Source organism: Dromiciops gliroides, chromosome 3 (genome assembly GCF_019393635.1).
Source record: "Dromiciops gliroides isolate mDroGli1 chromosome 3, mDroGli1.pri, whole genome shotgun sequence".
In the NCBI taxonomy this organism is placed as follows: domain Eukaryota; kingdom Metazoa; phylum Chordata; class Mammalia; order Microbiotheria; family Microbiotheriidae; genus Dromiciops; species Dromiciops gliroides.
The window spans coordinates 485,560,815-485,588,739 of NC_057863.1; the positions used below are offsets into that span (position 1 = coordinate 485,560,815).

At 37.6% G+C, this 27,925-nt stretch overlaps 1 protein-coding gene across 4 annotated transcripts in view; it reads right to left on the reverse strand.

Annotated features, from left to right (window-relative positions):
• SGCG (sarcoglycan gamma) overlaps window positions 1-27,925 on the reverse strand; it is a 331,776-nt gene that overhangs the window by 64,461 nt on the left and 239,390 nt on the right. For all 4 annotated transcript variants that reach the window (XM_043991638.1, XM_043991637.1, XM_043991639.1 and 1 more), the window contains exon 6: window positions 5,792-5,864. In XM_043991638.1, coding sequence (XP_043847573.1) covers window positions 5,792-5,864 — 73 coding nt within the window. The remainder of the gene's footprint in view (window positions 1-5,791; window positions 5,865-27,925) is intronic.

Sequence of the window (27,925 nt, forward strand, 5' to 3'; positions counted from 1 at the left end):
CCTCTCAGATTCCTATCAAGGATTTGAATTTAATTACAAAATTATTTTGCATATGCTTTATATGTTCATTGAATTGATTTACTTGTTTCCATGCTAGATATTTTTCTTATATGGAGCTGAAATCTGTCTCTTTGTAGCTTTCTTCCATTATTTCTAGCAATGGAGCAAGGCTCTTTGGATCTAATAGCAAAAACTGAGTCCCTCTTTCCCGTGATAGCCATTTCAAATACGGTATTTTTATGGGGCAATGAGAGTTAAGTGACTTGTCCAGGGTCACACATCTAGTAAGTGTCAAGTGTCTGAGGCTGGATTTGAACTCAGGTCCTCCTAAAACCAGGGCAAATGCCTTATCCACTGTACTGCCTAGATGCCCCCACCCCCATTTAAAATACTTTGAAAACAGTTATCAATACTCTCCAACTCCCCCCAGCTTCCCTTCCTTTTAAACATTACCAAATCCTTCCACCAATCCTCAATGAGTATCCATTGCCAAAGTACAGCCCAGGTACCGCAAGGAGTCCCTGAGATCTTTGTAGGGGATAACTATGAAGTCAAAACAATCATTATAATAATATTAAGATGTTTTGATTTCCAACATGATAAATGTTGTTAGTTGTAAGCTACACAAACAAAGCTCTTTGGGAGGTACTCAATAACATTTAAGCTGATAAAGGGATATCAAAAGCAAAATACTTGAGAACTGCTCTTACAGAGTATGGTCTCAAGTATCTTCAACATCTTTGTCACCCTCTCATGAATGTGCTTTGACTTGTCTATTTCTTCCTAAGATTCGATCCCCTGAACTGAATGTAATAATAAGAATGACAATAGCTAACATTTATATGGTTCTTTAATGTTTGTACAAGGAGATATATCATCTCTTTTTATCCTAATAACAACTGTGTGAAGTCACTCCTATTATTACTCTTATTGTATATACGATAAAACTAAGGTTGAGAGGTTAAGTGACTTGCCCAGGGTCACAAAACTAATTAAGTGTCTGAGGCAGCATGTGAACTTGGGTCTTCTTGACTCTGTCGATCACTCCATCCACCTTTCTCTCTTTCTTTCTTTCTTTCTTTCTTTCTTTCTTTCTTTCTTTCTTTCTTTCTTTCTTTCTTCCTTCCTTCCTTCCTTCCTTCCTTCCTTCCTTCCTTCCTTCCTTCCTTCCTTCCTTCCTTCCTTCCTTCCTTCCTTCCTTCCTTCCTTCCTTCCTTCCTTCCTTCCTTCCTTCCTTCCTTCCCTCCTTCCTTTTCTTTTCTTTTCTTTCCTTTTGCTCATCATTAATCTTAATCTTGACAGATGAATCCCATTTGTCTAGCCTTTTGAAATCTTTTTGAATTCCAATTCTCTCAAGTTTTGTGTTGGCTATCCCAACCAAATGTATTTCCCCTGATGATCTGACAAACATGCTATCTATACCACCCCTCAGGTACATGGTGAATAGAAGAGGGTTCTGGTCATCCATCCATAGCCCAAGAGGATTTGTCTAAAGACTTCTGTTCTGTGTGGCCTTGACCCATTAAGACCACGACTCTGGCCAGTCAGTTCTGAATCTACCTCACTCTAGTGTCATCTTTGCCAATATCTTTTCCATAAATGGAGCCTTTGTAAAAAAATATTGCTGAAATTTGGGGCAGCTAGGTCACGCAGTGGATAAAGCACCAGCCCTGGATTCAGGAGGACCTGAGTTCAAATCCAGTCTCAGACCTTTGACACTTACTAGCTGTGTGACCCTGGGCAAGTCACTTAACCCTCCCTGCCATCCCCAATAAAATCTTGCTGAAATTCAAGCATCCTATGCCCAGAGTATTCCCCTCAATTTCACAGGAAAATATCTCTGAGGTCCCCACTAACTCTAAAACCTATGGTCTTAGATGATTAGTTTGGATTTAACTTTCTATGTATCTACCTTAAATAAATGGTACTATTCTTTCTTTCTAAGGGGCCATTACATAAATTAAGATAGATGAAGGATATATCAAGCCTTTGTCTGGTGAAATCAGCATCTCTCCTCTCTCTTCAGCTGCAATGGGCTCCTGGTAACATTAACATTTGGAAAGACTGGGGAAAAGGGCTGGGGGCTGGGAGGTGGTGGATTGGTGAATTTTGTTTTTGTAGGGGAAGCAGGGGAGCTTTGTGCATTAATTTAAATGAGAAAATTTAGTATTTCCTTCCCCCCCTTCCCCGCTGTCAGGCAGGTCTTGATCTCAATCACCCCCTTTTACAGCCTGGGCTGCTACTCCCAAGCTATTTTGAGCGGGTCTCCCTCCCTTTGTGATTTTGGCCACATCACATTGTGAGGGAGAGGGAGATCACTTACAGGGGAGAAAAAATGGAGGAGGAAATGCACGAACCCAAACCTTGACATGCTCAGTGAGAGGAGGAAGGAAGCAGAAACAGCAGCAATAGCAGCAGCAGTAGCAGCTCTGAATGATCAGTTTTGTTTTTTTGCTTGGGGTAGCGCTTTGGTGTCTCTATGCTGGCACTCAGTCTTGTCCATGTTTGAGAAAACTGGTTTGCCTGGGGGGCTGTCCTCCCAGTTCCCACTTCTAGGGACCTGCCTTGTCTAGGAGAGGGTGCAGATAGAACTTGAACTCGCCGGCCTGGCCGTCCCTTCTGAGGTTTGTTCCTCTGGGACAGCAGGAATACGCTCTTGAAGGAGTACCAGATATGCATGCCTCTGACAATGGATGAGCAATCTTGGGGCAGAGACAAGATGGAGGAGGAAAGGCTGTGACTCTTGTGCTTCCTACAAACCTGTCCACATACTTCCAAAAATAATGCCATAAGACAACTCCTGAAGCAGCATAACCCCCAAAAGAACAGAGTGAGACTACTTTCTAGCTAAAGATGGCTTAATTAGGTGACTGTGATCATCTGCTGTTCAGGGTGAGAGAGGAGCTCAGCTCGTAGCACAGATCCAGTCCTAGGCAGGCCATGCCTCCAGAGCCTCAGAATCTTCAGTGCCAGTGGCTTCTCCTGAAACTTGGCTCACAGACCTGGTAAGGGGGTCCAGTGGTTGGCCGGGGGGGGGGGGGAGGGTGGGGACTAGATGCAGTCTCTGATAGAGCTAAGGCAGAGGGCCCATATTCTGAACCAGTAAGTAGACTCAAGTGGCAGCAGCCCACTGGGGAAGGGGCACAGGCATGCCAAACTTCTGACCATAGAGAATCAGATTTCAATCAGACTTCTGCTTCCAGGTTAAAGGAAAAGCAGGCCATGGTTACTTACAGGCCAGGTGGGCTGAAAACGAGCCTAATCATACTCCCTGGGACCTCCTGTAGTCAGTGCATCCTGGAAGCAGCACTACACATTAAGAAGGAGTTAAAAGCCAAGAAATAGGTGGTTAAGATGAGAAGGCAGAGAAATCAGTAGACCATTAAAAGCTTCTTTGGTGGCAAGGTAGATCAAAATACACCCTCAGAAGAAGATAATAACAAAGTCAAAGCCCCTATATCCAAAGCTTCCAAGAAAAATATGAATTGATTTCAGGCCATGGAAGCACTAGAAAATGACTTTGAAGAGAAAGTAAGAGAAGTAGAGGGAAAAGTTGGAGAGGTAGAGGAAATGACTTTATGAGATATCAAGACTCAATACAGCAAATCCAAATGAATAAAAAAATAGAGGACAAAAAAAATAGAGGACAATATGAAATATCTCCTTGGAAAAACAGCTGACCTGGAAAATAGATCCAGGAAAGATAATTTGAAAAGCACTGGACTACCTGAAAACCATGACCAAAATAAGAGCTTAGACATTATATTTCAAGAAATTGTTATGGAAAATTGCCCTGATATTCTAGAAGCAGAAGGTATAATAGAAATTGAAAGAATCCACTGGTCACCTCCAGAAACAGATCCCAAAAGGAAAACTTCCAGGCATATTATAACCAAATTCCAGAGATCCCAGGTCAAGGAGAAAATATTGCAATGAGCTAGAAAAAAGGAATTAAAATACTGTGGAGCTACATTCAGGATAACACAAGATCTAGCAGCTTCTACATTAAAGGACTAGAGGGCATGGAATATGATATTCCAGATGGCAAAGGAACTGCAACTACAACCAAGGATTACCTACCCAGCAAAACTGAGTATAATCTTTCAGGGAAAAAATGGTACTTCAATGAAAAAGAGGATTTTCAGGCATTTGTGATGAAAAGAATTGAACTGAATAGAAAATTTGACTTTCAAATACAAGACCCTAGAGAAGCATAGAAAGATAAACATGAAAAAGAAATCATGAGGTATATTAAAAGGTTAAATTTATTATATTCCTACATGGGAAAATCATACTTCTAACTCCTAAGAACTTTCTTAGTATTAGGGCAGCTGAAAGGAATATACTTAAGACAGCAGGCACAGGTGTGAATTGAATATGAAGGCATGATATCTGTAAAGCATTTATTTTTTGTTTATCTTAATTTTTTGTGGGACAGGCAGGGTGAGGTGGCTTATGTCTGGGTCTGGATTTGGACTCAGGGCCTCCTGGGTCCAGGGCTGGTGCTTTGTCCACTGTGTCACCTAGATGACCCATGATGACATCTTTAAAATAAAGTTAAGGGGTAAGAAGAATGCACTGGAAGAAAGGGAAAGGGAGAGGTGGAAGGTGGTAAAGTAGCTCACATAAAAGAAAACAAGGAAAAGCTTATGCAGTGGAGGGGAAGATGGGGAAGGAATGGGGGAGTGAGTGAGCTTTACTCTCATCAAAATTGGCTCAAAGAGGGAATAACATACATACTCAAGTGGGTATAGTAATATATTTTGCCCTGAGAGAAAGTGGGAGGGAAAGGGGATAAGGAAGGGGAGAGGCAAAGGAAGGGAGGACAGATTGGGGGAGGGCACAGTGAAAAGCAAAACACTTTTGAGGAGGGATAGGGTGAAAGAAGATAGAAAATAGAGTAAATATCAAGGTGGGGAATAAGATGGAGGTTAATATAGTTAGCAATAGTAACTGTGAATAAAGACATGAAAATATATCAAACTGTTCAGGCTGAGCTTGGTTTTTTTGGTATAAAATGCAAAATGTGTGGAAGCAAAATATTTGGTGAAATGAATGATTATGCTTATAGTTGTTGAAGCACAAACTGTCCATTTAAAATAGACACAGATAGGTAAAGCAAAACTTTGAAGTACCTAGCATTATCTTGTTTCTCTATGGATGTCAGAACTCTGCTGGTAAAGAGCCATTTACCACCTGATAATTCCACACCCAAAGATTTTATCTAAGTATACACCATAATATGCAGCCAAGTCAATTCCAAACATTCTCTTTAATCACATCTGCTTTCTGGAGTCTATATTGCAGAATAAATACTCACACTAGACTTCTAGTTTATATGCTCCCCCTTCCTTCCTTCCTTCCTTCCTTCCTTCCTTCCTTCCTTCCTTCCTTCCTTCCTTCCTTCCTTCCTTCCTTCCTTCCTTCCTTCCTTCCTTCCTTCCTTCCTTCCTTCTTTCCTTCCTTCCTTCTTTCCTTCCTTCCTTCCTTCCTTCCTTCCTTCCTTCCTTCCTTCCTTCCTTCCTTCCTTCCTTCCTTCCTTCCTTCCTTCCTTCCTTCCTTCCTTCCTTCCTTCCTTCCTTCCTTCCTTCCTTTCTTTTTTGGAGGCAGGAAGGTTATTGATGTCTGCTGAATTTCAGTGGGCTATGATAGAAAATTCATTAAAAACTAATAATAAAAATAATGATAAAAAACAGTACAAAGTCATTAATGACTAGCAACTCATTTTAGAGCATCTGTGACCATGTGTATTGTCTTGAAGATCTACTTATTTTTATAGTGATATTCTTACCTGAGGTCTTGAAATGGGTCTGCTCTGACAAGTGGTGTTTCTACTGAGTGCTCAAAAAGAGCTCCTTCAGGCCCTAAATGAAAGCAAGAGACTTTGTTAAAATGATGTAATAAACAGTGCATTAATATAAATGTTATATTTTAAGGCATGCCACCATGATCTTCAAAGAATAATAATTGTGGATTATCCAAATGGCAATATATGTAGAGGAAATTCGTTTATAGAAATGAAATCATGATAGTAATTCAAGATCAAGTCATTGACACTGGGGATTACTGAAGGATTATCTTTTTTTTTAATTTAATTAATTTATTTTTTGTGAGGCAATTGGGGTTAAGTGACTTGCCCAGAGTCACACAGCTAGTAAGTGTTAAGTGTCTGAGGCCGGATTTGAACTCAGGTCCTCCTGAATCCAGGGCCGGAGCTCTACCCACTGCACCATCTAGCTGCCCCTGAAGCATTATCTTTAATTAGTTCAGGGTTATTGAACAAAGTAGATTACACCAGAAGATGGCAAAACTATGCAATACATTAGTGTAGTCTACACACATTTTGCACCTACCAAATACTAGATTTGTGGCTAGAATTATACATCATAAACTAACAGATGAAAGCCCTGTAAATATAACCTCAAAACATTCTTGATAATTAAATAAGTTGTAGTTGAATTGGAGCATCACCCCAAACAACTTCTCCATAAAAATGAAAGACTATTTTAATAGATGTAATCATACTAAATATTCCTAATGAGAGTTTGATGTAGAATGGGAAGATTTCAAAAGGGAGGTCTAGAAGGAGAAATAAAAACCATCTGGCAATAGGATGAGGTATATATCATCTCCATGATCATATCTATTACAATATCCTGAGAATATTTTCAGTGAGTCTACAGAAGATGAATTTATATACCAATACTTTTGCAAAAGCATTAATTTTATCCACCTGTGTGATGCTCCATAGAACATAAAAAATTTTTTAAAAAATTTAGCAAGATAATGACTTATTCTAGAACTGTTTCTATATGAAACCTTTTAAAAAGTTGAAAAGAGTGATATTAATAATGATTATAATGATAATAATATCACTGAATACTCATAATCTCCAAACTTCATGCAATGAAAATCTCATCTCTCCTTTCTTTTCTGCTCCCAGTAGAATGTACATTCATTTAGGGTAAGAATTGTGGATTTTTTTTTTGCCTTTCTTTGTATCCCTATTACTTAGTACAGTATCTAGCATGTAGTAAGTACCTAATAAATACTTGTTAACTGACTGACTACTGGAGTTGTATTTAAGATATTTTCAATTAACCTCTAGAAGATGAGCTTACATTCCAAGCGTTTAATTGCAAATAAGCAATCAGCTTATTCAACTGCACAACTCTTTGTCCAGCATTCAACTTTAACGAGCATTAGGAACATAATAATCAGTCACAGGACTGTTTCTATTAGGACTCCAATGAATTGAGAATGAGAAGAATGAGAAAAGTTAAGAATAATAATAACACTAACTGTAGCTCACATTTCCATTTGTGTTTTAAGGTTTTCAAAGAACTTTGAATACATCATTTTATTTGATCATGGATATAAGTGTGTTAGAACACTTTGCCAATAATGACCCTTGCTGAAGAAGTGGTATAAAAGCCACTATCCAGGAAGTATATGATTGGAAGAGTAAGTGAGAGAGTCATTTAGCAAAGATTAAGATGTAAAGACAAGGGATACACTGGTATTCACAAAAATAGACCTCCAGAATGTTTTTCATTAAGATCCTCTATGTATGATTTATAAAATTATTTGGACAAGATTCACAAGAGATGATAAGGCAGGGATGAACAATGATGTCATATGTAAAGCAAAAGGGAGTCTTTACAGTGATGAGAGAAAGGATCCATATAAGATTAAATATTTTAATTCATATATCAAAGCACATTAATATTTTAACGTTATTGAGAGTGGGGGTTAAGTGAGATGAATTCCAAATAGCTTGCATCTTTCTTCCATTATACAACATCTTCTCCATTAAAAAAAACAAACAAACCAACCCTTTTTTATTTTCTAAGGTTATATTTGCTTCCCTCTCTGGATTTGCTTTTGCATCTCTTAGCTTTGCTTATTTCACCTTAATGATTTTATTAATTTATCAGATATTCATTTATTTACGTAGTAAAAATGCTAATATTCGCACATCCCCTACTTAGTCCAATAATCAGTTTCCCTAAAACAAGTTAACTGTGAGAGTAGGATAACATGCCAGGAGAAAATAGAGAGGGGAAACTGAAGAACAGAGAAAAAGAGGAGATCTGAAGAATAGGAAAAAAGATAGAAATATGATAGAAAAAATTGTAGCTCCTCTCCCCATCACTACACCTATTCCTATTTTCTTCCTACCAGATCATGCCTCCTGGAGCTGTAAGTTTATTTGCAACTGTAGCTATTAAAGGTATGCAATGCATCTTTTTTTTTTTTTTGGGTGAGGCAATTGGGTTTAAGTGACTTGCCCAGGGTTACACAGCTAATAAGTGTTAAGTGTCTGAGGTCGGATTTGAACTCAGGTCCTCCTGAATTCAGGGCCGGTACTTTATCCACTGCACCACCTAGCTGCCCCCTGCAATGCGTCTAAGGGTGAAAAGTACAATATTAAGTCTCCAAAGGAAAGCCCAAATAAATCTTATTAGAACTGAAACAAAAAGCAGGGAGATGGGGCATGCCCATATACTACATAAAGAAGCTGAATATATAGCTCCAAATATCCATATCCATCAGACATACTTTGGATGTTTACTGCATCTTATTTATAAAATTGTATATTAAGTTATTTTTGTTCCAAAGCAATAAAGAACTGAAAATTTATTGAAAAACATCAAAAGATGTCTCTTAAATTAAGTCTGTGAAACTATATGCATAGTCTAAAATATCTGGTTATGTGTTGAGTAATTTTTCCCCCAGGGGCATAGAGATTGCTCATGGGAAAATCTCTAACAATGAAGATCAGCAACTTCAATTTATGGTGCCACAGAGTTGCCGTTGACACTGAAAAGTAAAGTGAGCTTCCTGGGGTCACATGTAGTAGAATTTGAACCCAGGTATTCCTCTTTTTCTGCCTCTCACACCAGCTCTTTATCTTTTACTTATTCTACTCACATATTATGTTACTTATATTAAAAAATTATTTTAATAATATAATGTAGTAATATAATACAATATAATATATGCTATAATAATATATAAAATAATTATAATAATGCTTATTATAAAGCACAAACACAACTTATTATCCATTGCATTATATTAAAATGGTTATTGGATTCAGTGATCAATCAATGAAGTATTTATTAAGAGCCTGCTATGTGCCAGGTAATATGCCCTGGACACCAGGGTGATAAAGACCCAAATGAAAAAGCCCTGGCTTTCAAGGAGCTTACATTCAATTGGGGGCAGATACCATCTATGTAAACAGACATAGAAAAAGATGAATGAAGCATAAGGCAGTATGGGGATGGAGGGTATTGGCAGTTAGAGGATCCAGAAAAGCTTCATATAATAATAATAATAATAATAATAATAATAATAGTGCCAATACTCATTCACATGTATATACCACTTTAAGGTTTACAAAATGTTTCATATATGTTAACTCACTTGGTCCACATATGTCTCTTAGAGGCAGTTGTTACTGTTATCCCCATTTTACAGATGAGGAAAATTGCATAGAGTGTTTTTTGTTTGTTTTGGTTTTTTTGTGGGGCAATGGGGGTTAAATGACTTGCCCAGGGTCACACAGCTAGTAAGTGTCAAGTGTCTGAGGCTGGATTTGAACTCAGGTACTCCTGAATCCAGAGCCAGTGCTTTATCCACTGCATCACCTAGCTGTCCCATGGCATAGAGTTTAAATGACTTCCCTTGGGTCACAAAACTAAGGGACATATCAGAGGTTCGATTTGAACTCATGTCTTCCTGATTATGAGTCCTGAGCTCTATCCACTATGGTGTTGAGGTGAGTTTTAAGGATGTAAGGGATTCTAAAAGAAGTTGAGGTGGAAGCATGATACTGACAGACCAGTGAAAAAGCATGGACCCCTGAGATAAGAGTTTTGTGTGTGAGGAATAGAAAGTAGGCCTTTTTGGTTCGATTGTAGAGTATGGGCAGGACAGTCATGTGTAGGCAGGCTGGAAAGGTAGGCTGGGGTCAGGTTGTGAAAGACTTTTGAAGTCAAGCAGATACATTTATCCTTTGTTCTACAGGCAATGAGGAGTTACTGAAATGTATTGAGTAGGGGAGTGGGATGGTCAGATCTATACTTAAGGAAAACCCTTTTAGCAGCTGTGGGTAGATTCGAGTGGGAGGAGGTTTGAGGCAGGCAAACCAATTAGGAGGCCATTCTAATAGTCTAGGAAAGCAGTAATACGGTGCTGAACTAAGGTGCTGGGTGTGCAAGTGGAGAGAAGAGGTTGTTGCAACAGATATTTTGTAGATATAAGATTTAGCAAATGATTGGCTACTCAGGGTGAAGGAGGATGAGGAGTTAAGAATAATACCCAGATTGTGAATTTAGGAGAATGGTGGTACCTTCATCAGTAATACAGAATTTGGAAGAAGTGTGGGTTTTAGGGGAAAGATAATAAGTTCTGTTTTGAATTTGATGAGTTTGAGATGTCTTTGGGGCATCTGGTTGGATATGTCTGATACACATTTGATGATGTGCCAGACATTTGGGTGATGTGGGACATATTTGGCCATGGAACACTTTTAGATGTCTTCTCTGATTCAGATTGAAACTCATACTGTATAGTTTTCATCTAAGTACTGCCAACATATTACATTTATTGAACATATTACATTTCATGCAGCACTGTTACAGGCACAAATACTTCTCTAGTGTGAAACAATTAGGATGAGCCCTTAAATTACAAAGCTATACTCCCTAAACATGATATCTACCACAAAGTAGGCTTATCTATTGTGCATTTTTGCGCAATTTTATCTTACTGCCTTTATATAAACATATAACATGGTAGCTGAGATAAAAATAATTAACTCATTTGGTCCTTTCCACCCTAGTCCTGAAATAAACTACTTTGGTAAACCCAGCCAAAGAGACAATGTATTCCAATTGCTCAAGCAGATTACAATTTTTATTGGAGCACCAGCTGTTCTGTTGCTTTTTTTTTTCCATGATACCTTAGATCATTGTAAAAGTGCTACCCACAATATTTTACAGAGAAAAGGGTTTCATACTGATTTTCTAAATACATGTCAATTACTTTGCATCTAATTATAACACAGTGTATATCATAGAACCATTTGATTATTTTAATGTTGTACTCGCAAATAGAGAGAAAGTCTTAAGACTGAAGATGTATTGTTACATAAATCCTGCAATTGTGTTTGGTCACAAAAGCTCTAAATATCCAAGTTGTCCAAGCCTGTATACATAATTGCCATTCACACTTAAAGTAAAAATTGCTCAAAGACTGTTGGTGCATCATAGCTGAGCATGATTAAAATGCTTTTGGAATTTTTTATAATTTCATAATAATGATTATTAGTTCCAAAGGTAATTAAATTTTTGTTAGGCTTGAGTATCATACTCAAATATTTCCCATCCCAGATACTGGGAAATACAATCAGTTTTAACACCTGCTCAATGTTGAAAATGGGAAATATTATTTGAAATGTCTTATAGCACATAATCAAAAGCATGATTGATATAGAAAAAATAAATGAGGACCAAATGGAGTTAGATTTTGATCTAATTAGGTAAGCCACACATTTAAGATACTGTGTAATGTATACTAGTTAGAAAAGAAAGGTATTATAAGAAATACATGTAAAAACTGATAGAACTTAAAATTCATCAGACAAATTTTTAAGATTATATGATCAATGGGATGTGCTGGAAACACAAATATGAGCATTCAATGTTGGGTTCAGATTTTAGCTCTGCCATTTACTGGGTGGGTTACCATAAGCCATTTAAACTCTACAAACTTCAGCTGCCTCCTCTGTAAAATTAGGCTCATAATACTTTATCTCACTAGGTTGTAGTTTTGAACATGTGAGATAAGAGATATGGAAAGTACTTTGAAATCAAATACCATTATCATTATTAGTAGCACATCTCTTACTTTATTAGAACCATTTTCCCTCCTCCCCCCAGAGGCAGCAAGGTATATAGTAGGAAGAGTTTTGGGACTGGAGTGAGGAAATCCTTAGTTCAAATCCAGACATTTACTAGCTGCATGACAATGGAAAAGTCACTTAACCTTTTTTTGCCTCAATTTCCTCAAATGTGAAATAGGGATCATAATAGCACCTACCCTCCAGGGTTGTGAATATGTAATTAAATAATATTTGTAAAGTGCTTAGTATGGTGTTTGAAACATAGTAGTCACTTAATAAAAGTTTCCTCCTGTTCTCCCTTCCTTTTCTCCCTTCCACCCACCCACCCTACCTCCCACCAACCTTCCCTTCCTTCCTTCCTTCCTCCCTCTTCCTTCTAACACAGGTAAGATCAATGATAAACACTATTTAAGAAAATGAATACATGTGCAGTACAATTAGAATAATATATATATGTTTATAGATAGATATAGATTGATATTTATAGATATAGATATAGATATTGAGATATAGATATAGATGTAGATATAGATATGCAGCAACAGACAGGACAGGGTGGCCAAAACATTTGGGGAGTGAAACAAAATAGAATTAGAATAGAGTGAAAGAGAAATGGAAAATGCATCGGAGCTGTTGAGGGGCAGCAGCCGTGAGCTACTACTCTTCCTAACGATTTTAGCTTTAGAATTTCATGGAGTTTAAAATGTCTACCAGTCATATTTTGTAGATAGATGAAGCCGTCAATTTTGCTTTCTACTCTAACTGGTTTACTCAATATTCATTAACTATGTTGACTATGCATCTGCCTCAGTTTTGGCAGGGGATGCTCTGATTCATGGGCCATTATATTGATGCCTGTCTTTGCCCTCCTCCTGCCTCTTTCTGAACCTAGGTTTTAAGAAAGCTTTGTCTTTTTCTGCATCTCAACCTTTCAAACATTATTTTGAACATAACATAGTATGATGTGACACAACATAACATAATGATCATAAAGCACATCTGTATGTTTATTTCCCTATAATATAAAGCTTATTTCACCTAGATAAGAACCCTATCTCCTGTTCATTAAAAAAAAAATAGTGTGGCTGATTAGCTCCCTAAACTCAACCTCTGATTGAATTCACTGATAACAAAGAGTTCATCAAAGAAAAATCAATGACAATCAGCTTTATAGCAATTTATCAGTTAAAATCCATGTCAGGAACTGAGGAATAGTTGTTGTGCAGAGGGACTCGCAGTAGGTAAATTAGCAATTCTTTTCAACAGTTCACTTGGCCAGTACTTTCAATCAAGTAAAAAGTTTGGCATGTAGGTGGCACTTTCCCTTCCAGACAATAATTCAATTTAAGGTGCTAGAACACTGATGATTCAAAGACAAAAACAAAATAGTTCCTGCCTGTAGGGAGCTGGTAGTCTACTGGAGGATATAACATGCACACAAATAAATAAATGAATGGTGATATGAAGAGTACTAACAAAGAACAGACCAGGAAAATTGGATCTTGAAGGAAGATAAGAATACAGAGGCAGAGCTGGGGAAAGGAGGCATTATAAGCACTGAGACACTGGCAGGAGATGTGTATGTTGGGATTGAAGAATAGCTAGCAGTTTGGTTTGGCTGAGGAAATAGTGTGGATAAAGGGGAGTGATGTACAATAAAATTGGAAAAATAGATTTCATTATGGAGGTCCCTTAAATGCCAAGTTATAGGGTTTTATTTCATTCCAGAATCAAGAGTGAGCCACAGAAGGTTTTTACAAAAGGGAGAGTAATGTGGTAGGAAACCTATCTTTAAAAGATGATTCAGTTATGTAAAGGACTCATTTGAGAGTGGAGAGCCTAGAAGTAGAAACCATGTAGGAGACTATCTTACTTCAGGGATAAACACAAGGGAAAAGGATAAATAGTATACTACAATAATAATAATAATAATAAGATTGGTTATATAATACCACAAATATGTACATATAGTGTATATAAAACAGGAATTCAAAAAATAGCACTACTGTTTTGCAGGGCTGAAAAGATCTTGTGATTTTGTTGTTTATTTGTTCATTTGTGTCCAACTCTTCATGACCCCCTGAATGCCAGGTACTTCTATGCTTCACTATTTCCTGAAATCTGTCCAAGTTCATGTCTGCTGCTTCCATTGACACTATCTATCTCATCCTCTTCCAGCCTCTTTTCCTCTTGACTTTAATCTTTTCCAAAGTAGGGTCTTTTCCAATTAGGCCTCTCTTCTCATTATGTAGCCAAAGTACTAAAACTTCTGCTTCAGTATTTGTCCTTCCAATGAGTGTTGTTGTTCAGTTGCATCCAACTCTTTGTGACCCCAGTTGGAGGTTTTCATACACAGATCTTGGAATGGTTTGCCATTTACTTCTTTAGTTCATTTTACGGATGAGGAAACTGAGGCAAAACAGGGTTAAGGGACTTCCCCAGGGTCACGCTATTAAGAGTAGGATGCCAACTTACTCTATCCATTACGCTACCTAGCTGCTCCTTCCAATGAGTAGCCTGAGTTAATTTCTTTAAGTATCAACTAATTTGATCTCCTTGCTGTCAAAGGTACCCTCAAAAGTCTTCTCCAACACCACAATTCAAAAGCATCAATTCCAAGGTGCTCAGCTTTCTTTCTAATCCAACACTCACAGTCATATATTACTACTGGAAAATCCATGGTTCAACTCTATGGATCTTTGTTGGCAAGGTGATGTCTCTACTTTTTAGTATGCTGTCTAAATTTGCTGCAGGTATCTTTTCAAGGAGCAAGCACCTTTTAATTCCATGGCTGCAATCACTATCCGAAGTGATATTTGAGCCCAAGAATATAAAATCTGACACTGCTTCCATTTCTTCTCTCTCTATTTGCCAGGAAGTGATGGGACTAGTTGCATCATCTTAGTTTTTTTAACTTTTGTTTTTACAATTATTTATTTAATAGGATTAGGCTATAAGGGCCAATTCTACAGAGCCTGGTTTTCTCCTCTTATCCATCAAGCCATCAATTAAAAAGTATTCACCCTTCTAAATACTTGCAAATAGTTTAGCACATGATTTAGTCAATAATGCTTTACCTATAAAAGCCAAGTGATAGGATGTTTGCTCATTTGCCTTCTTTCTCCATTTGATAAAGTGAGGAAAATATAATATAATATATCCATCAAAAATGATACGCAAAGGGGGCAGCTAGGTGGCACAGTGAATAAAGCACTGGCCCTGGATTCAGGAGTACCTGAGTTCAAATCCGGCCTCAGACACTTGACACTTTCTAGCTGTGTGACCTTGGGCAAGTCACTTAACCCCCATTGCCCCACCAAAAAAAAATTATACACATGGTGAGTGGTGGGAGAGGTAACCTCAAGGAAGATGGAGTGTGACACTGAAGAAGAGCAGTATTAAAGGAAATACAGGTCCCCAGGAACCACTTTTCTATGCATTGAACCTTAGATGCATTTGACTACTTTGAAGTTAACTGTCTCTTCTGCATTATGTTTCAAGCAATTCTGAACATACTCTTCCTTATCATGTTCCAGGACATCTAAGACCTTGCCATATTTTTGGTTAGTCCATGGCCTCCTAGCAAGATTTTTGTAGTTTCTTTTTCCTCCTGCTGTTTCCTTGATTCCCAGTCCCTGGTGACATGGGTTTCACATATTATTTAGCTCATGTTCAACACTTTCTAATTAGCTTGACTTTCTCTTGAGAGCTATTTTGCTGATCTCAGAGAAGACCTTAAACTACCTTTTCTTCCTCACATCCACTATTATTTTATCTTCACATTTCTAGAGAAGGAAGAGAAAAACCAGGGGAAAGTATATATTACAAGAGGTTACTTTTAATCTGTGAAAAATTCCATGTCTATCTTCAAGTCAATACAACTATCTCTTGGGAACTAAATCACTAGTTACTCACTTAAATCCTTCTTCCAGTTGGCTACAATGGGAAAGTTATTTTACATGGAGTAGCTAAAAGTTATGCTTTAACCAGGATACTAATTCCCAGGCTGTTTGGTTTTTTTGTTTGTTTATTTGTTTGTTTTAAAGCTAGCCACTTTTTACCAAAGACTTTATAAAAGGAGTCACATTGTTCTCCTATCTGAACATTTTAACAAGTTTGAACATAACAGCCTTTTGTTTTTGTTTTTTTATCTTTAGTGTTCACTGAGGCACATATAGTACAGAGAATGACTAGACTTGCAATTTCATTGGTACTGGGAACTCCCAGGTGAAGAAATTTCATCTTCCAATGGATATGGGCACCTTCTCTTTAATTTATAGTCTTAGAGAGCTGCCTAGGGCACAGAGATGTTAAGTGATTTGTCAAAGATTATGTAGCCGGTTATATGTCAGAGGGCAACCAGGTGGTACAGCAGATAGAGTACCAGACCTGGAGTCAGGAAGATGTGAGTTCAAATATGGCTTCTGACACTTACCAGCTATGTGACACTGGGCAAGTCACTTAACTCTGTTTGCCACAAGTTTCCTCATCTGTAAAATGGCCTGGAGAAGGAAATAGCAAACTATTCCAGTATCTCTGTCAAGGAAACCCCCTCAAAAGAGATCATGAAGAATTAGACATGACTGAAAAAATGACTAAACAACAAATTTGTCAGTTTTGAGACTTGAACACAGATCTTCTGAGCTTTGAAGCTGGCTTTCTATATTCAGTATAGTTTGTTCCTTCTAAAAAATAACTTTTTTATTTTATTTTTTAAAATTTTTTGGTGTGAGACAATTGGGGTTAAGTGACTCACCCAGGGTCACACAGCTAGTAAGTGTTAAGTGTCTGAGGCTGGATTTGAACTCAAGTCCTCCTGAATCCAGGGTCCCTGCTCTATCCACTGTGCCATCTAGCTGCTCCTTTAAAGAATAACTTTTAAACAATGTCATGCTGTACTTTCTTCATATATCTAAAGCTCCTTCAAGAATTATGGAAATCTTATTCTTTTCATATCAGATTTTGAATCTTGTTCACATTCTGAGCTTACCCATTATAAACACCTTCAAAGCAGTGGACCTGAGTTTAACTAATTTAATACTTATTTCTTATTTGCTCTAGGTGCTTTGTAACAGGCTATGGCTTTATGCCAATCTCTCTTAACACCTTATGCAATGACATGAATGTTAACTACTCAAAAACATTTGACGAAAATGATGATACTATATATAATATACACAGCATTTGTCAGATATCACACTATTAGCCTTATAAAGATAGAAATCAGTCTTTGGTGAAAGAAAACAACTTCCCTTCAGCAGTAGATTATTTAAGGGAACACTGAAGAATTTGTGCAATTTATTACAAAATATCTAGAAGTGTAAAGCACTCAAAAGTTACTTTGGTTTAGGTTTCATAAATTCAAGAACATTTCTGTAGGTTTCGTGCTTGTACAGCTCACAGAGGATTTACTGGTCTCTGGGAAGGCTTTTGGCAGAAGCTCTAATGTTTGTCACATAATCAAACTTTAAATCAACAGAGAGTTTATGCTTTTGAAAGGCCATAACTTCCCGAGTTAACTGCTATAGCTTTATCTTTGTTATTTAGAATAATACTTAGACCTATGAGAGGCAATTCCTGACATCATTACTTTAGTTTAGTTTCTTCTAGTTGTTATTCTGGATGATTTAAACATTCTTTCAGTTTGAGGTCTTCGCATATTCTTAAGATTAAGCTTCTGGGGTATTTTTTTGCTTGTTAACCTAAATTAAACTCTAGTATAAATTAAATAAGACAACATATTTAATAATGAGTGTATTTCAGAGGGAAAAAACAAATGTAAATATAAAGGCAGGTTTAATGAAGCTGGGAAATAATTTGGGACTGTTTATTGATATGTAAACAATATGGGCTCATAGAGCCACAGGCAACACATGCTGTTGTGAAATATGGCTTCCTGAAAGGTATTTTCTTCTTGGTAAGCTGTTTAAGTTGCAAAGCCAAGCAAACCCTCTAAGAGAAATCTGAATTATAAGTTATTCTAAAGCAAGATTCCAACTAAGAACTCCAGATGTGGAAAATGGCCATTTGTAAATCATTAGATTTTAGATGTATAGGGAAAAGTAGAACTTATAGACTACCATTTCTCTTCCTGCCATTCATGCCCGTGTTTTTATGGATAAAATACTTCATAAGTCTGGATGCAATTCTGTCTTTTTGTTTTTGAAGATGATGTTCTTAGTAGTGATCATTCATCTGTGGAGCAGAATGGTGCAGCAGAAAGAATACTGGCTCTGGAATTGGAGGGCCTGGGTTCAAATCTCATCTCTAACAATTATTAACTCTGTGATCTTGGACAATTAACTTACCATCCTTTATAACAATAATGATAATAATAGCTAATACTTTGATGGCACTTTAAGGTTTGTAGAGTGTTTTACAAATATTATCTCATTTGATCCTCAAAACAAGCCTGATGCTGTTATTATCTTCATTTTACAGATGAAGAAACTGAGGCTGGCAGGTTAAGTAACTTAGGTAGCAAGTGTCTAAGGCCAGATTTAAACTTAGGTCTTCCTGAGTGCAGGTGCAACACTCTATCCACTACAGCACCTAGCTCCCCAGGCTTCAATTTCCTCATCTCTAAAATAAGAGGTTAGGCTAGATGGTTTCTGTGGTTCTCCCTTTCCAGATCTAGAAGCAATCCCCTCAATTACAAACTTATGTTCCCCTGACCTGAAAGGTCACTATAGCTACCAGTGCTTTCCACAGTGAACCCATATGGAATCTGTACCCTGATTAACATTTATAGTCCCTTACCAAAGAGTTTGACATAGTTTGCAACTTTTCTTTTTAATATTGTGGTTGGGTTAAAGTTTGTTTAAACAAAGCAAGTCTATTCCTCATAACTATAACCTAAGCCTGTCAGCTACATGTTTTTGTTTTTTTTTCTCCTAGGCACTGACATGCTTCATTACTAGACAATGTGTTTCAATGAATTCTTTTTTTAGTGTGTGTGTGGCAATTGGGGTTAAGTGACTTGCCTAGGATCACACAGCTAGTAAGTGTTAAGTGTCTGAGGCCAGATTTGAACTCAGGTCCTCCTGACTCCAGGGCCAGTGCTCTATACACTGTGCCACCTAGATGCCCCTCAATGAATTCTTAATGAGTTTGCTTGGCTCTTTAGGATATTGAAAAAAAAAAACCCAACAACAACAGAAAACAAGCGTAAAAGGGCAACCTGGAAGGTGAAGGTTCTGGAATCTATGTCAAATTGAAGTCATTGGAAATATTTAGCCTGGAGAAGAGTTGAGTTTTGCTCCATATTTAATTTGCTTATGAGACAGCTGCATAGACATGGGATTCTATTTCTGGCTTCTATGGTAGAAGGTCATAGGATGAGTGGGAGAATAAAATCATGAACTGAATTAATAAGAATAAAGTTATTAGATAGGAGATTTGGAAGGACTTAGACTAATGAATTTGGTTAGAGGTTGAATTTTGGGTAAGATAAATTTGGAAAAATTCAAGAGAAATTGAAAAAAGAAATTGAAGAACAATTTCTAGACCCAGAAACTGGATTATATTCTGAGAGACAAGATAAGCAGGATCAAAGAAAATGAGAGAGACCATAAAAGGACTATGGAGGATTAAGGAGGATTACTGAGTAGAATTTGATGGTATTGTTCTTTGTCTTTCCTTCTGAAGAAGACCATGAGATCAGAGTCACTTGCACTAAATTGGATATCAGGAGATGGCCCCAGATGTTTAAGGCAATTGGGGTTAAGTGACTTGCCCAGGGTCACAGAGCTCGTAAGTGTCTGAGACCACTTCTAGTTGTCTTTATAGATATCTTGCCGCTGGATCCAAATGGCTCTGGAAGAGAGAGTGAAGTTGGTGACCTTGCACAGCCCTCTCTCACTTAAATCCAATTCAGTGCAAGTCATGGCATCACCCTGATGTCATGGTCCTTTTTGAGAAAGGGAGGACAAACAACAATAACTTGATGGTATAGACTCAAGAAGGAGGAAATGATGATGGCTAAGGCAAGGCAAATAAGAAAAGGTAAGTGGTACAATTAGAAAGTCAAGCAAATTTATAGAGTAGATTGGTGAATGGGGAAAATTGGTAAAATGTCAGGTGATTGGGGTAGCAAAGAATTGGAAAGTGAGGGGACACCCATCAATTGGGGGATGGTTAAACAAGTTGTGGTATATGAATGCAATGGAATACTATTGCACTGTAAGAAATGATAAGCAGATGGATTTCAGAAAAACCTGGGAAGACTTACATGAATTGATGCTGAGTGACATGAGCAGAACCAAGAGAACATTGTATACAGTATCAACAACATTGTGTGATGATCAACTGTGATAGACTTAACTCTTTTCAACAAAACAATGATCCAAGACAATGGCAAAAGACACATGGTGGAAAATGCTCTCCACATTCATAAAAAGAACTATAGAATCTGAATGCAGATTGAAGCATGCTATTTTCACTTTTGTTGTTGTTCATTCTTTCTTGCATTTTTCCCTTTTGTCTTGATTCTTCTCTTACAACATGATTAATGTGGGAAAATGTTTAACATGATTGCAATGCATAACCTATAACAGATTGTTTGCTGGCTTTGGAATGGAGGAGGGAAGAGAGGGTGGGAGAAAAATTTAGAAATCAAAAATATCTTTACATGTAATTCAAAAAAATTTTAAAAATAAAATTAAATAATTTTTAAAAATCAGGTGATTGACTTATGGCTGAAAAAAGTGGGTCTATCTGTGACTTAGTTGTTGAAACAATGGAAAGGAAGTTGAGTTGGATTGTCAGGTTAAGAAGTATGATAAGATGATTATCTGCCAAAGCTCTTCCTCTCCCAACCTCACTGTGTTGGTTAAGCTACCTTTTCTCCCACCTCAAAGGAAAGGAATATAGCCCATAGACTTGATTGGCCTAGGGGAATAAAGATTCAAGTCATAGTGTTGTAGCTTTCTGCACTTAAGGGCATAAGAGACTCTTTAGATTTAGTAGATGTTTAAGACATCACATCTTGTCCAGATTTATTTCTATATTGGAGAATGGAGGGCACTTTTATCTGAACTTTTATCTGCAGTATTCCTTCTGTCCTATGACTAAGTCACCTCTTTTTGTTAACTGTTAAATGACCTACGAGTGACTCATTTTATTTTTCTATTAATACTAAACTACCAGGGTATCAGATTGAATCAGTTCTCATTTTTTAACAAGAGGTAAGAAAACTAAGAAACTTTAACCAAATGTTAGGATTGAGGTATAAACCTTATTTTCAAATAAAAAAGTCTTGGAAGAAACTTACATGATTGAAGTGCTGGTTCCTCTTTTTGTTAGTTTCTTCCCAGAGTCTTTATCTCCCTCTTGTCAGGGACCTGATGAAAGTTTGGAATAGCATCTCTTCTCTCTCTCTCTCTCTCTTTTTTTTGTTTGTTTGTTTGCAGGGCAATGGAGGTTAAGTGACTTGCCCAGGGTCACATGGCCAGTAAGTGTCAAGTGTCTAAGACCAGATTTGAACTCAGGAACTCCTGAATCCAGGGCTGGTGCTTTATCCACTGTGCCACCTAGCTGCCCCCTCTACCTAGCTGCCCCCATCACTTTTCTCTTGAAGCCAGAAGCTAGGAGACCAGGATCTCTCTCATCCCTAGCTCTGACCAACATTGACCCATGAGGAGACTCAAAGCACCAAGTAATCAATTTCCACCAATGAAGAAAGAAATATGCAAAAGTTCCTGTGAGCCAAAGGTTACACATCTATAAACATTTTTCAGAAATAAGACTGAAAATCTCGACCATTGTAGAGACTAGGGGAAACTGTGCAGTTCTTTGCATTGCGTGTGTGGTGCTTGTCTTTCTGATACAGTGGAGTGACTGTTATCTATATTCTAGGTAAGAGGCTGATTTCCCTCTATAATAGAAAGCAAAAGGACTTGAGAGTGCCTATTCACACTCTAGCTTGTTAGAGAGAAGGAAAGGTTGTAAAAAAAAACAAACCTGAAGTGAGGCTTCAATAGGGGAAACAGGAAATCTGAGGTGGGGGAGAGGAAGCGTGACCCTTAGTAAAATAATGGAGAATGGAAGAATATTATACAGAGGGGACAGGAAAAGAAAACAACAGGTATAAAATTTGAAGAAGCTACATGCCCATCTAAGAATAATATTGTAGAATTACAGAATCTATTAAATGAGCAGTCATCTAGTAAGAGATACATGAAGAATATAAGATAAGTAATTCATAGTAGAAATATTCCCTGTATAGAAGTGCTGGGGCAGCTATTTGCCAATTTGATAACAAAAAGTCTATTGTCCATAACATGTCTCTAAGACCTAACAGAGAACCTCCCAAGACTTTTCAAAATGGAGGATAATTACCTACTTCTTGTGGTTCATAAATGACACATCCTCAAGAAACCTGAAAAGTGTTCCTAGCAATTCTGAATGTTTACATGCTATTAAAAATAAAAAGAGATAAGTAAATGGGGGTAGGGAGTGTGGTTTTGTTGTTGTTATTCAGTCATTTCAGTTGCATCCAACTCAGAGAGCCCCATTTAGGGTTTTCTTGGTAAAGATACCGGAGTGGTTTCCTGTTTCCTTATTCCAACCATTTTATAGATGAGTAAACTGAGGAAAACAGGGTTAAGTGACTTGCCCAGGGTCACAGCTAGTCACAGCTGTCTGAGGCCAGATTTGAACTCATGAAGATGAGTCTTCCTTCCTCTAGGCCTAGAACTTTATCCACTGTGCCACCTAGCTACCATGGAGTATGGTAGTATATGTATTAAGAATGCACACTTATGTGAAAAAATCCAGGAATCAAAGATAAGGGTGAAGGGGACCCATGTCAGACAGTGAAAGAAGGTTGAAACAAGTGATTTTGTCAATGGATTATACTGCATACCTCCTAGGTAGGAAAAGGAAATAGAATTTTGGAAAACAGATAACTAGTCTGGCACAGAAGCATGATATAATAAAGATAGAGAACTTCAATCATCCAGACAAAGAGGAGTTAATAATTTCATCACTTGGTTTAGCGCTAATTTTATTCTTCAAAATAGAGGAACCATCAAGGGGAAATTCTATTCTTAATCTGATCATGGCTAATAGATAGAAACTGGTTGCTGGAATAGAAATGATGGTAATCTTGGAGGGAAGTAATCACTCTTTCCTATAGTTATACAGAGGAGAGAAAATCCAAGCATGTCTGTCATGCTCCAGAGATGTAGCACAAGCAAATTTCAAAGAATTTAGAGAAAAGATAGGGTTCCATAGAGAAAATACAACATGGAAATTCAACCCAGAGGGGTTGGGAGATACTCAAGACTAAAATTCTGAAGACACAAAAGTCCAGTGATGAGGGAAAAAGATTTTTATCTGAAGACACCAATGTGAATGCAATAGGAACTTACCAACCAAACTGCATTTTTAAAAAAGCAATGCACAGAAGGTAGAAGCAAGGCCAAGTTACAGATGATGAATATAATAACCTGTTATGATCCTGTAATAATAGTGTGAGGGATGCTAAAGATTAGAATGAGCTGAGGCTGGCAAAGGAAGTTAAAGACAACAAAAAGGAGAAAAAAAGAGGATCAAAGAAAGGATGGCATATTTTCTTCAGTTTGATGGGACAATGACAACTGATGATCAATATTAAGCAGAACTAATCAATTCAAAGCCTTTCCAGCTTGAAAGAACTTCCAGACCTTGTGATCATTTGCCTAGCCTTTAAGAACTCAGAATGACTTCTATGTCATAAGGTAACAGAGTAAGACTAATAGAAAGTTAATCCATACATAACTTGATTGTCTATTACTTAAATGGCAGAATTGGCATTAGCTTCTAGTTTTGTGTTCCTATTAAAAATTTTAGATTGTACCTAAGTAGGGTTTACCTGTTGCAGGATGTTATACAACTTCAATCTCTTTCAGATTGACCATTTGTTATAAATTGATATTGGGCAGCTAGGTGGTGCAAATCATGCCTCAGACAGGCCTCAGATACTTAATAGCTGTGTGACCCTGGGCAAGTCACTCACCCCTGTTTGTCTCAGTTTCTTCATCTATAAAATGAGCTGGAGAAGGAAATGGCAAACCATCCAACATCTCCTCCAAGAAAACCCTAAATGGGATCTTGAAGAATAAGATATGATTGAAAAATGACAAAGTGATAATAAAATACAAATTACTTTATAATCTTGTAAGTGCAATTCAATGCTGATTTTCATGATATTTTCTGCTAAATTGGAGAAAATTTCCAGATTTACAAAATGTACTGTGATGTTAGTTTTTAGGTTCCCTCTTTCATACTAGGATAGGATCTCTCCTCATTGTCTAGCACATACTAGGTGCTTAATAAATATTTGTTGAATCAAAATGCATGTTAGCAAAAGGAAAGGTAGAATTCAAATGGACTATCATGACATCTTGCTTCCTTTCATGAAATGATTGTGAAGAGGGGGGAGGAGAGAGAGAGAGAGAGACACACACACACACACACACACACAGAGAGAGAGAGAGAGAGAGAGAGAGAGAGAGAGAGAGAGAGAGAGAGAGAGAGAGAGAGAGAGAGAGAGAGAGCGAGCAGGACAGCGAGGGCAAGAGCCAGGGCAAGAGAGGGTGAGAGTTTCCTCTGTTCTTTGCCAGTTTCTCTAAACCTATGGCTCATGGAAAAGGATGGGTAAGGAAAAAGCACCAGTTTTCCTTCTCAAGTGCCATATGGCTAAGTGGACACCTTACACCTTCTTTTCTCTTTTCTCCATTTATCTGGTAATATCTTTGCCAGGTCTGTTGTTCCTGCTGAGACAGAGACAGACACTTCAGTGTGTGGGTAATGGGCAAGAAACATGGAGGAAAGGTACAATAATCTCTTGTAATCCCAGTAAATCCTTAGATGGAGTGGTTCCTGCCCAATTGCTCCTTCTGTAAAGAGTTATTTATTCTAATAATAAAAGAGGGATACTACTCCTATAGGGCCTACCTTCAAAAAATAAGGCAATTATTTTTAATTTGGAAAATGTCTGTTTGAAAATTTCTTATGGACTCAAGCCTCTACTCTATGTTAGGAAATAACTGCTTTTACAGGACATAAAGGAAAAAAGTCTCCCATTACTTCCTTCTCATGTCTGCATTGATTAGATGTAGATGTAGATGTACATTTTTACATGTGTGTATGTATATGCATGTATATATGTACACACACACACACACACACACACACATATATATATATATATGCTTCCTTTAAGGAAAATATTTCTATTGAATAAGAGAAAGGTATAGAAAAGTGCTGGGGCAGTGGTGCAGGGATTCTTAGACTTAGATGGGACTTCAGTGGTGACCCAGTCCAATATATACCTTTAAAAGAATCTACTATTCATATACCTGAAGGGTAACCAGGTGTGTTCTGGAGTCAGCTTGAACCAGCTCTGGAAAGCTAGTTGTTAAATTTCCAGTGTGAGCATTTACACCTCAGAAAATCAGAGCTTGATTTATTGTTTTGTTGATTGTCTAGACTTCAGAAAGTGATGGTGAATATGTTAACAATTTAGATTAAATTGAAAAGTGTGTTGTGTGTACTTTTTTTTTTCCTGGAGAGCTGGTTGTTAAATATTTATCAGCACTTCCCTGAGAGGAACCCATTACTTCCTCAGACAGACTATTCTACTCTAAGAAAAAAAAAATTATTTTATTTTATTTTTATGATTTTGGCAGACATCAATAAACACCAACATTTTCCTATACATATAACAGAAAAAGAAGACTGCATATGAAATTGTAAATCTACATGACATAAAACTTGTACTTCTTTGGTTTTTTTTTGTACATTTCAAATTTAGTCATTTTAACATTGCTCTGCTAATCTGTATCCCATTCTGAAATCCTGCTATCTTACTGATAAAGACAAGTATGAATAGAATAGTTTTACATATATATTTATATACATACATAAAAATATATACATATTTGTCTCTAGAGTGGGTGAGAGGAGAGAAGAAAAAAGGGAAAAGTTACAAGATAACTATTATATTTAAAAGGAATAGCAAGTTGTATATATTTGCAATTTTATGTACAATCATCCTTTTTCTATTCTATTATGTTCTGGAAATGTTTATCTTAATTTCAGAATAAAATAAATAATTTTTTAAAATAAAAAATTCATTGATGCCTTTTCCTGTTTCTAATTTGTCTGGCTAATCAACTTAATTTTTGTTTGTTTGTTTTTTCTGAAAGCATCCTGCTCATAATTTTATTTTTTATAGTAAACTACATTTATATAGTACTTTAAAGAGAGATTTCCTTACAATACACCCATGAGGTTGATTACTGTAACAACAATAATAGCTAACATTTATATAGTACCTTATACTTGAAAAAGAATTTTCTTCACAATAGCCCAGCAAAGTAAGTACCACAACCACCACCACCACCATCACCACCATCATCCTCATCTTAAATTGTTCTTGCCTCTGCTTCAAATTTTTCCTCAGTTATTATTGCTGTTTCCATCCATCTTATTTGCTCCCCATGATATTTACTCTATTTTTTATCTTCTTTTACCCTATCTCTCCTCAAAACTGTTATGCTTCTGACTGCCCTTCCTCCATCTTCCCTCCCTTCCTTCACCCTTCCCCCCTTCCCCCCTTTCCCTTCCCCTCCCACTTCCCAAAACTCAAGATATATTACTATACCCACTTGAGTGTGAATGTTATTCCCTCTTTGAGCCAATTCTGATGAGAGTAATGCTCATTCACTCCCTTGCTCCTCCCCCATCTTCCGCTACACTCCATAAGCTTTTTCTTGCTTCTTTTATGTGAGAAATTTTACCCCATTCCACTTCTCCCTTTCCCATTCTCTCTCTCTTTCTCTTTCTTTTGTGGGGGCAATTGGGGTTAAGTGACTTGCCCAGGGTCACACAGCTAAGTGTCTGAGGCCAGATTTGAACTCAGGTCCTCCTGAATCCAGGGCTGGTGCTCTATCCACTGCACCGCTGAGCTGCCCCCCCCTTTCCCATTCTCTCAGTGTAATCCTCTCACCCCTTAATTTTATTTTAAAGATGTCATCGAGGCAGCTAGGTGGCACAGTGGATAAAGTGCCGACCCTTGATTCAGGAGGACCTGAGTTCAAATCAGGCCTCATACTTGATACTTACTAGCTTTGTGACCTTGGGCAAGTTACTTAACCATCATTTCCCTACACCGCCCCCCCCCCCCCAAAAAAAGATGTCATCATAGGTGACACAGCGGACAAAGCACCCACCTTGGACCCAGGAGGACCCAAGCCCAAATCTGGCCTCAGACATAAGACACTGCTCAACTGTGTGACCCTAGGCATGGCGCCCCGCCCCCTTCCCACCCTGACTGCTCCACAAAAAAAGTATAAACAAAAAATAAATGCTTTACAAATATCATCCCTTCATATTCAATTCCCACCTGTGCCCTCTTTCCAGATTTATTCCTTTCAGGGGCCCTAATACTGAGAAAGTTCTTATGAGTTAGAAGTATGATCTTCCCATGTAGGAATGTAGACAGTTTAACCTTTTAACATTCCTCATGATTTCTTTTTTCCGTTTACCTTTGTATGCGAAAGTCAAATTTTCTATTCAATGCAGGTGTTTTCGTCATGAATGCCTGAAAGTCCTCTTTTTCATTGAAGTCACATTTTTCCCTTGAAAGATTATACTCAGTTTTGCTGGGTAGGTGATTCTTGGTTTGTAATCCCAATGCCTTTCCCTCCAGAATATTGTATTTAATGTCCTCCAGTCCTTAAATGTAGAAGCTACTAGATCTTATTTGCTCTTTAACCTAGAAACAGAATTCTGTTTCACTATGGCTACTAACTTTGGCCATGCCTACACCCCTCCCCTACCTGGGCTGCCACTCAAGAATTCTTCCTGGTTCTGAGCATGGGCAAAACCACAGAATTCCACCTCAATGCTAGCGCAGACCTCTCTCATCTCCCCTGGCCAACTGCTTGACCCTCTCACCAGACTGTGAGCTGAGTTCCAGAAGTAGCTGAGGCTATAGCAGATTCAGAGTCTCCGGGAGGTCTC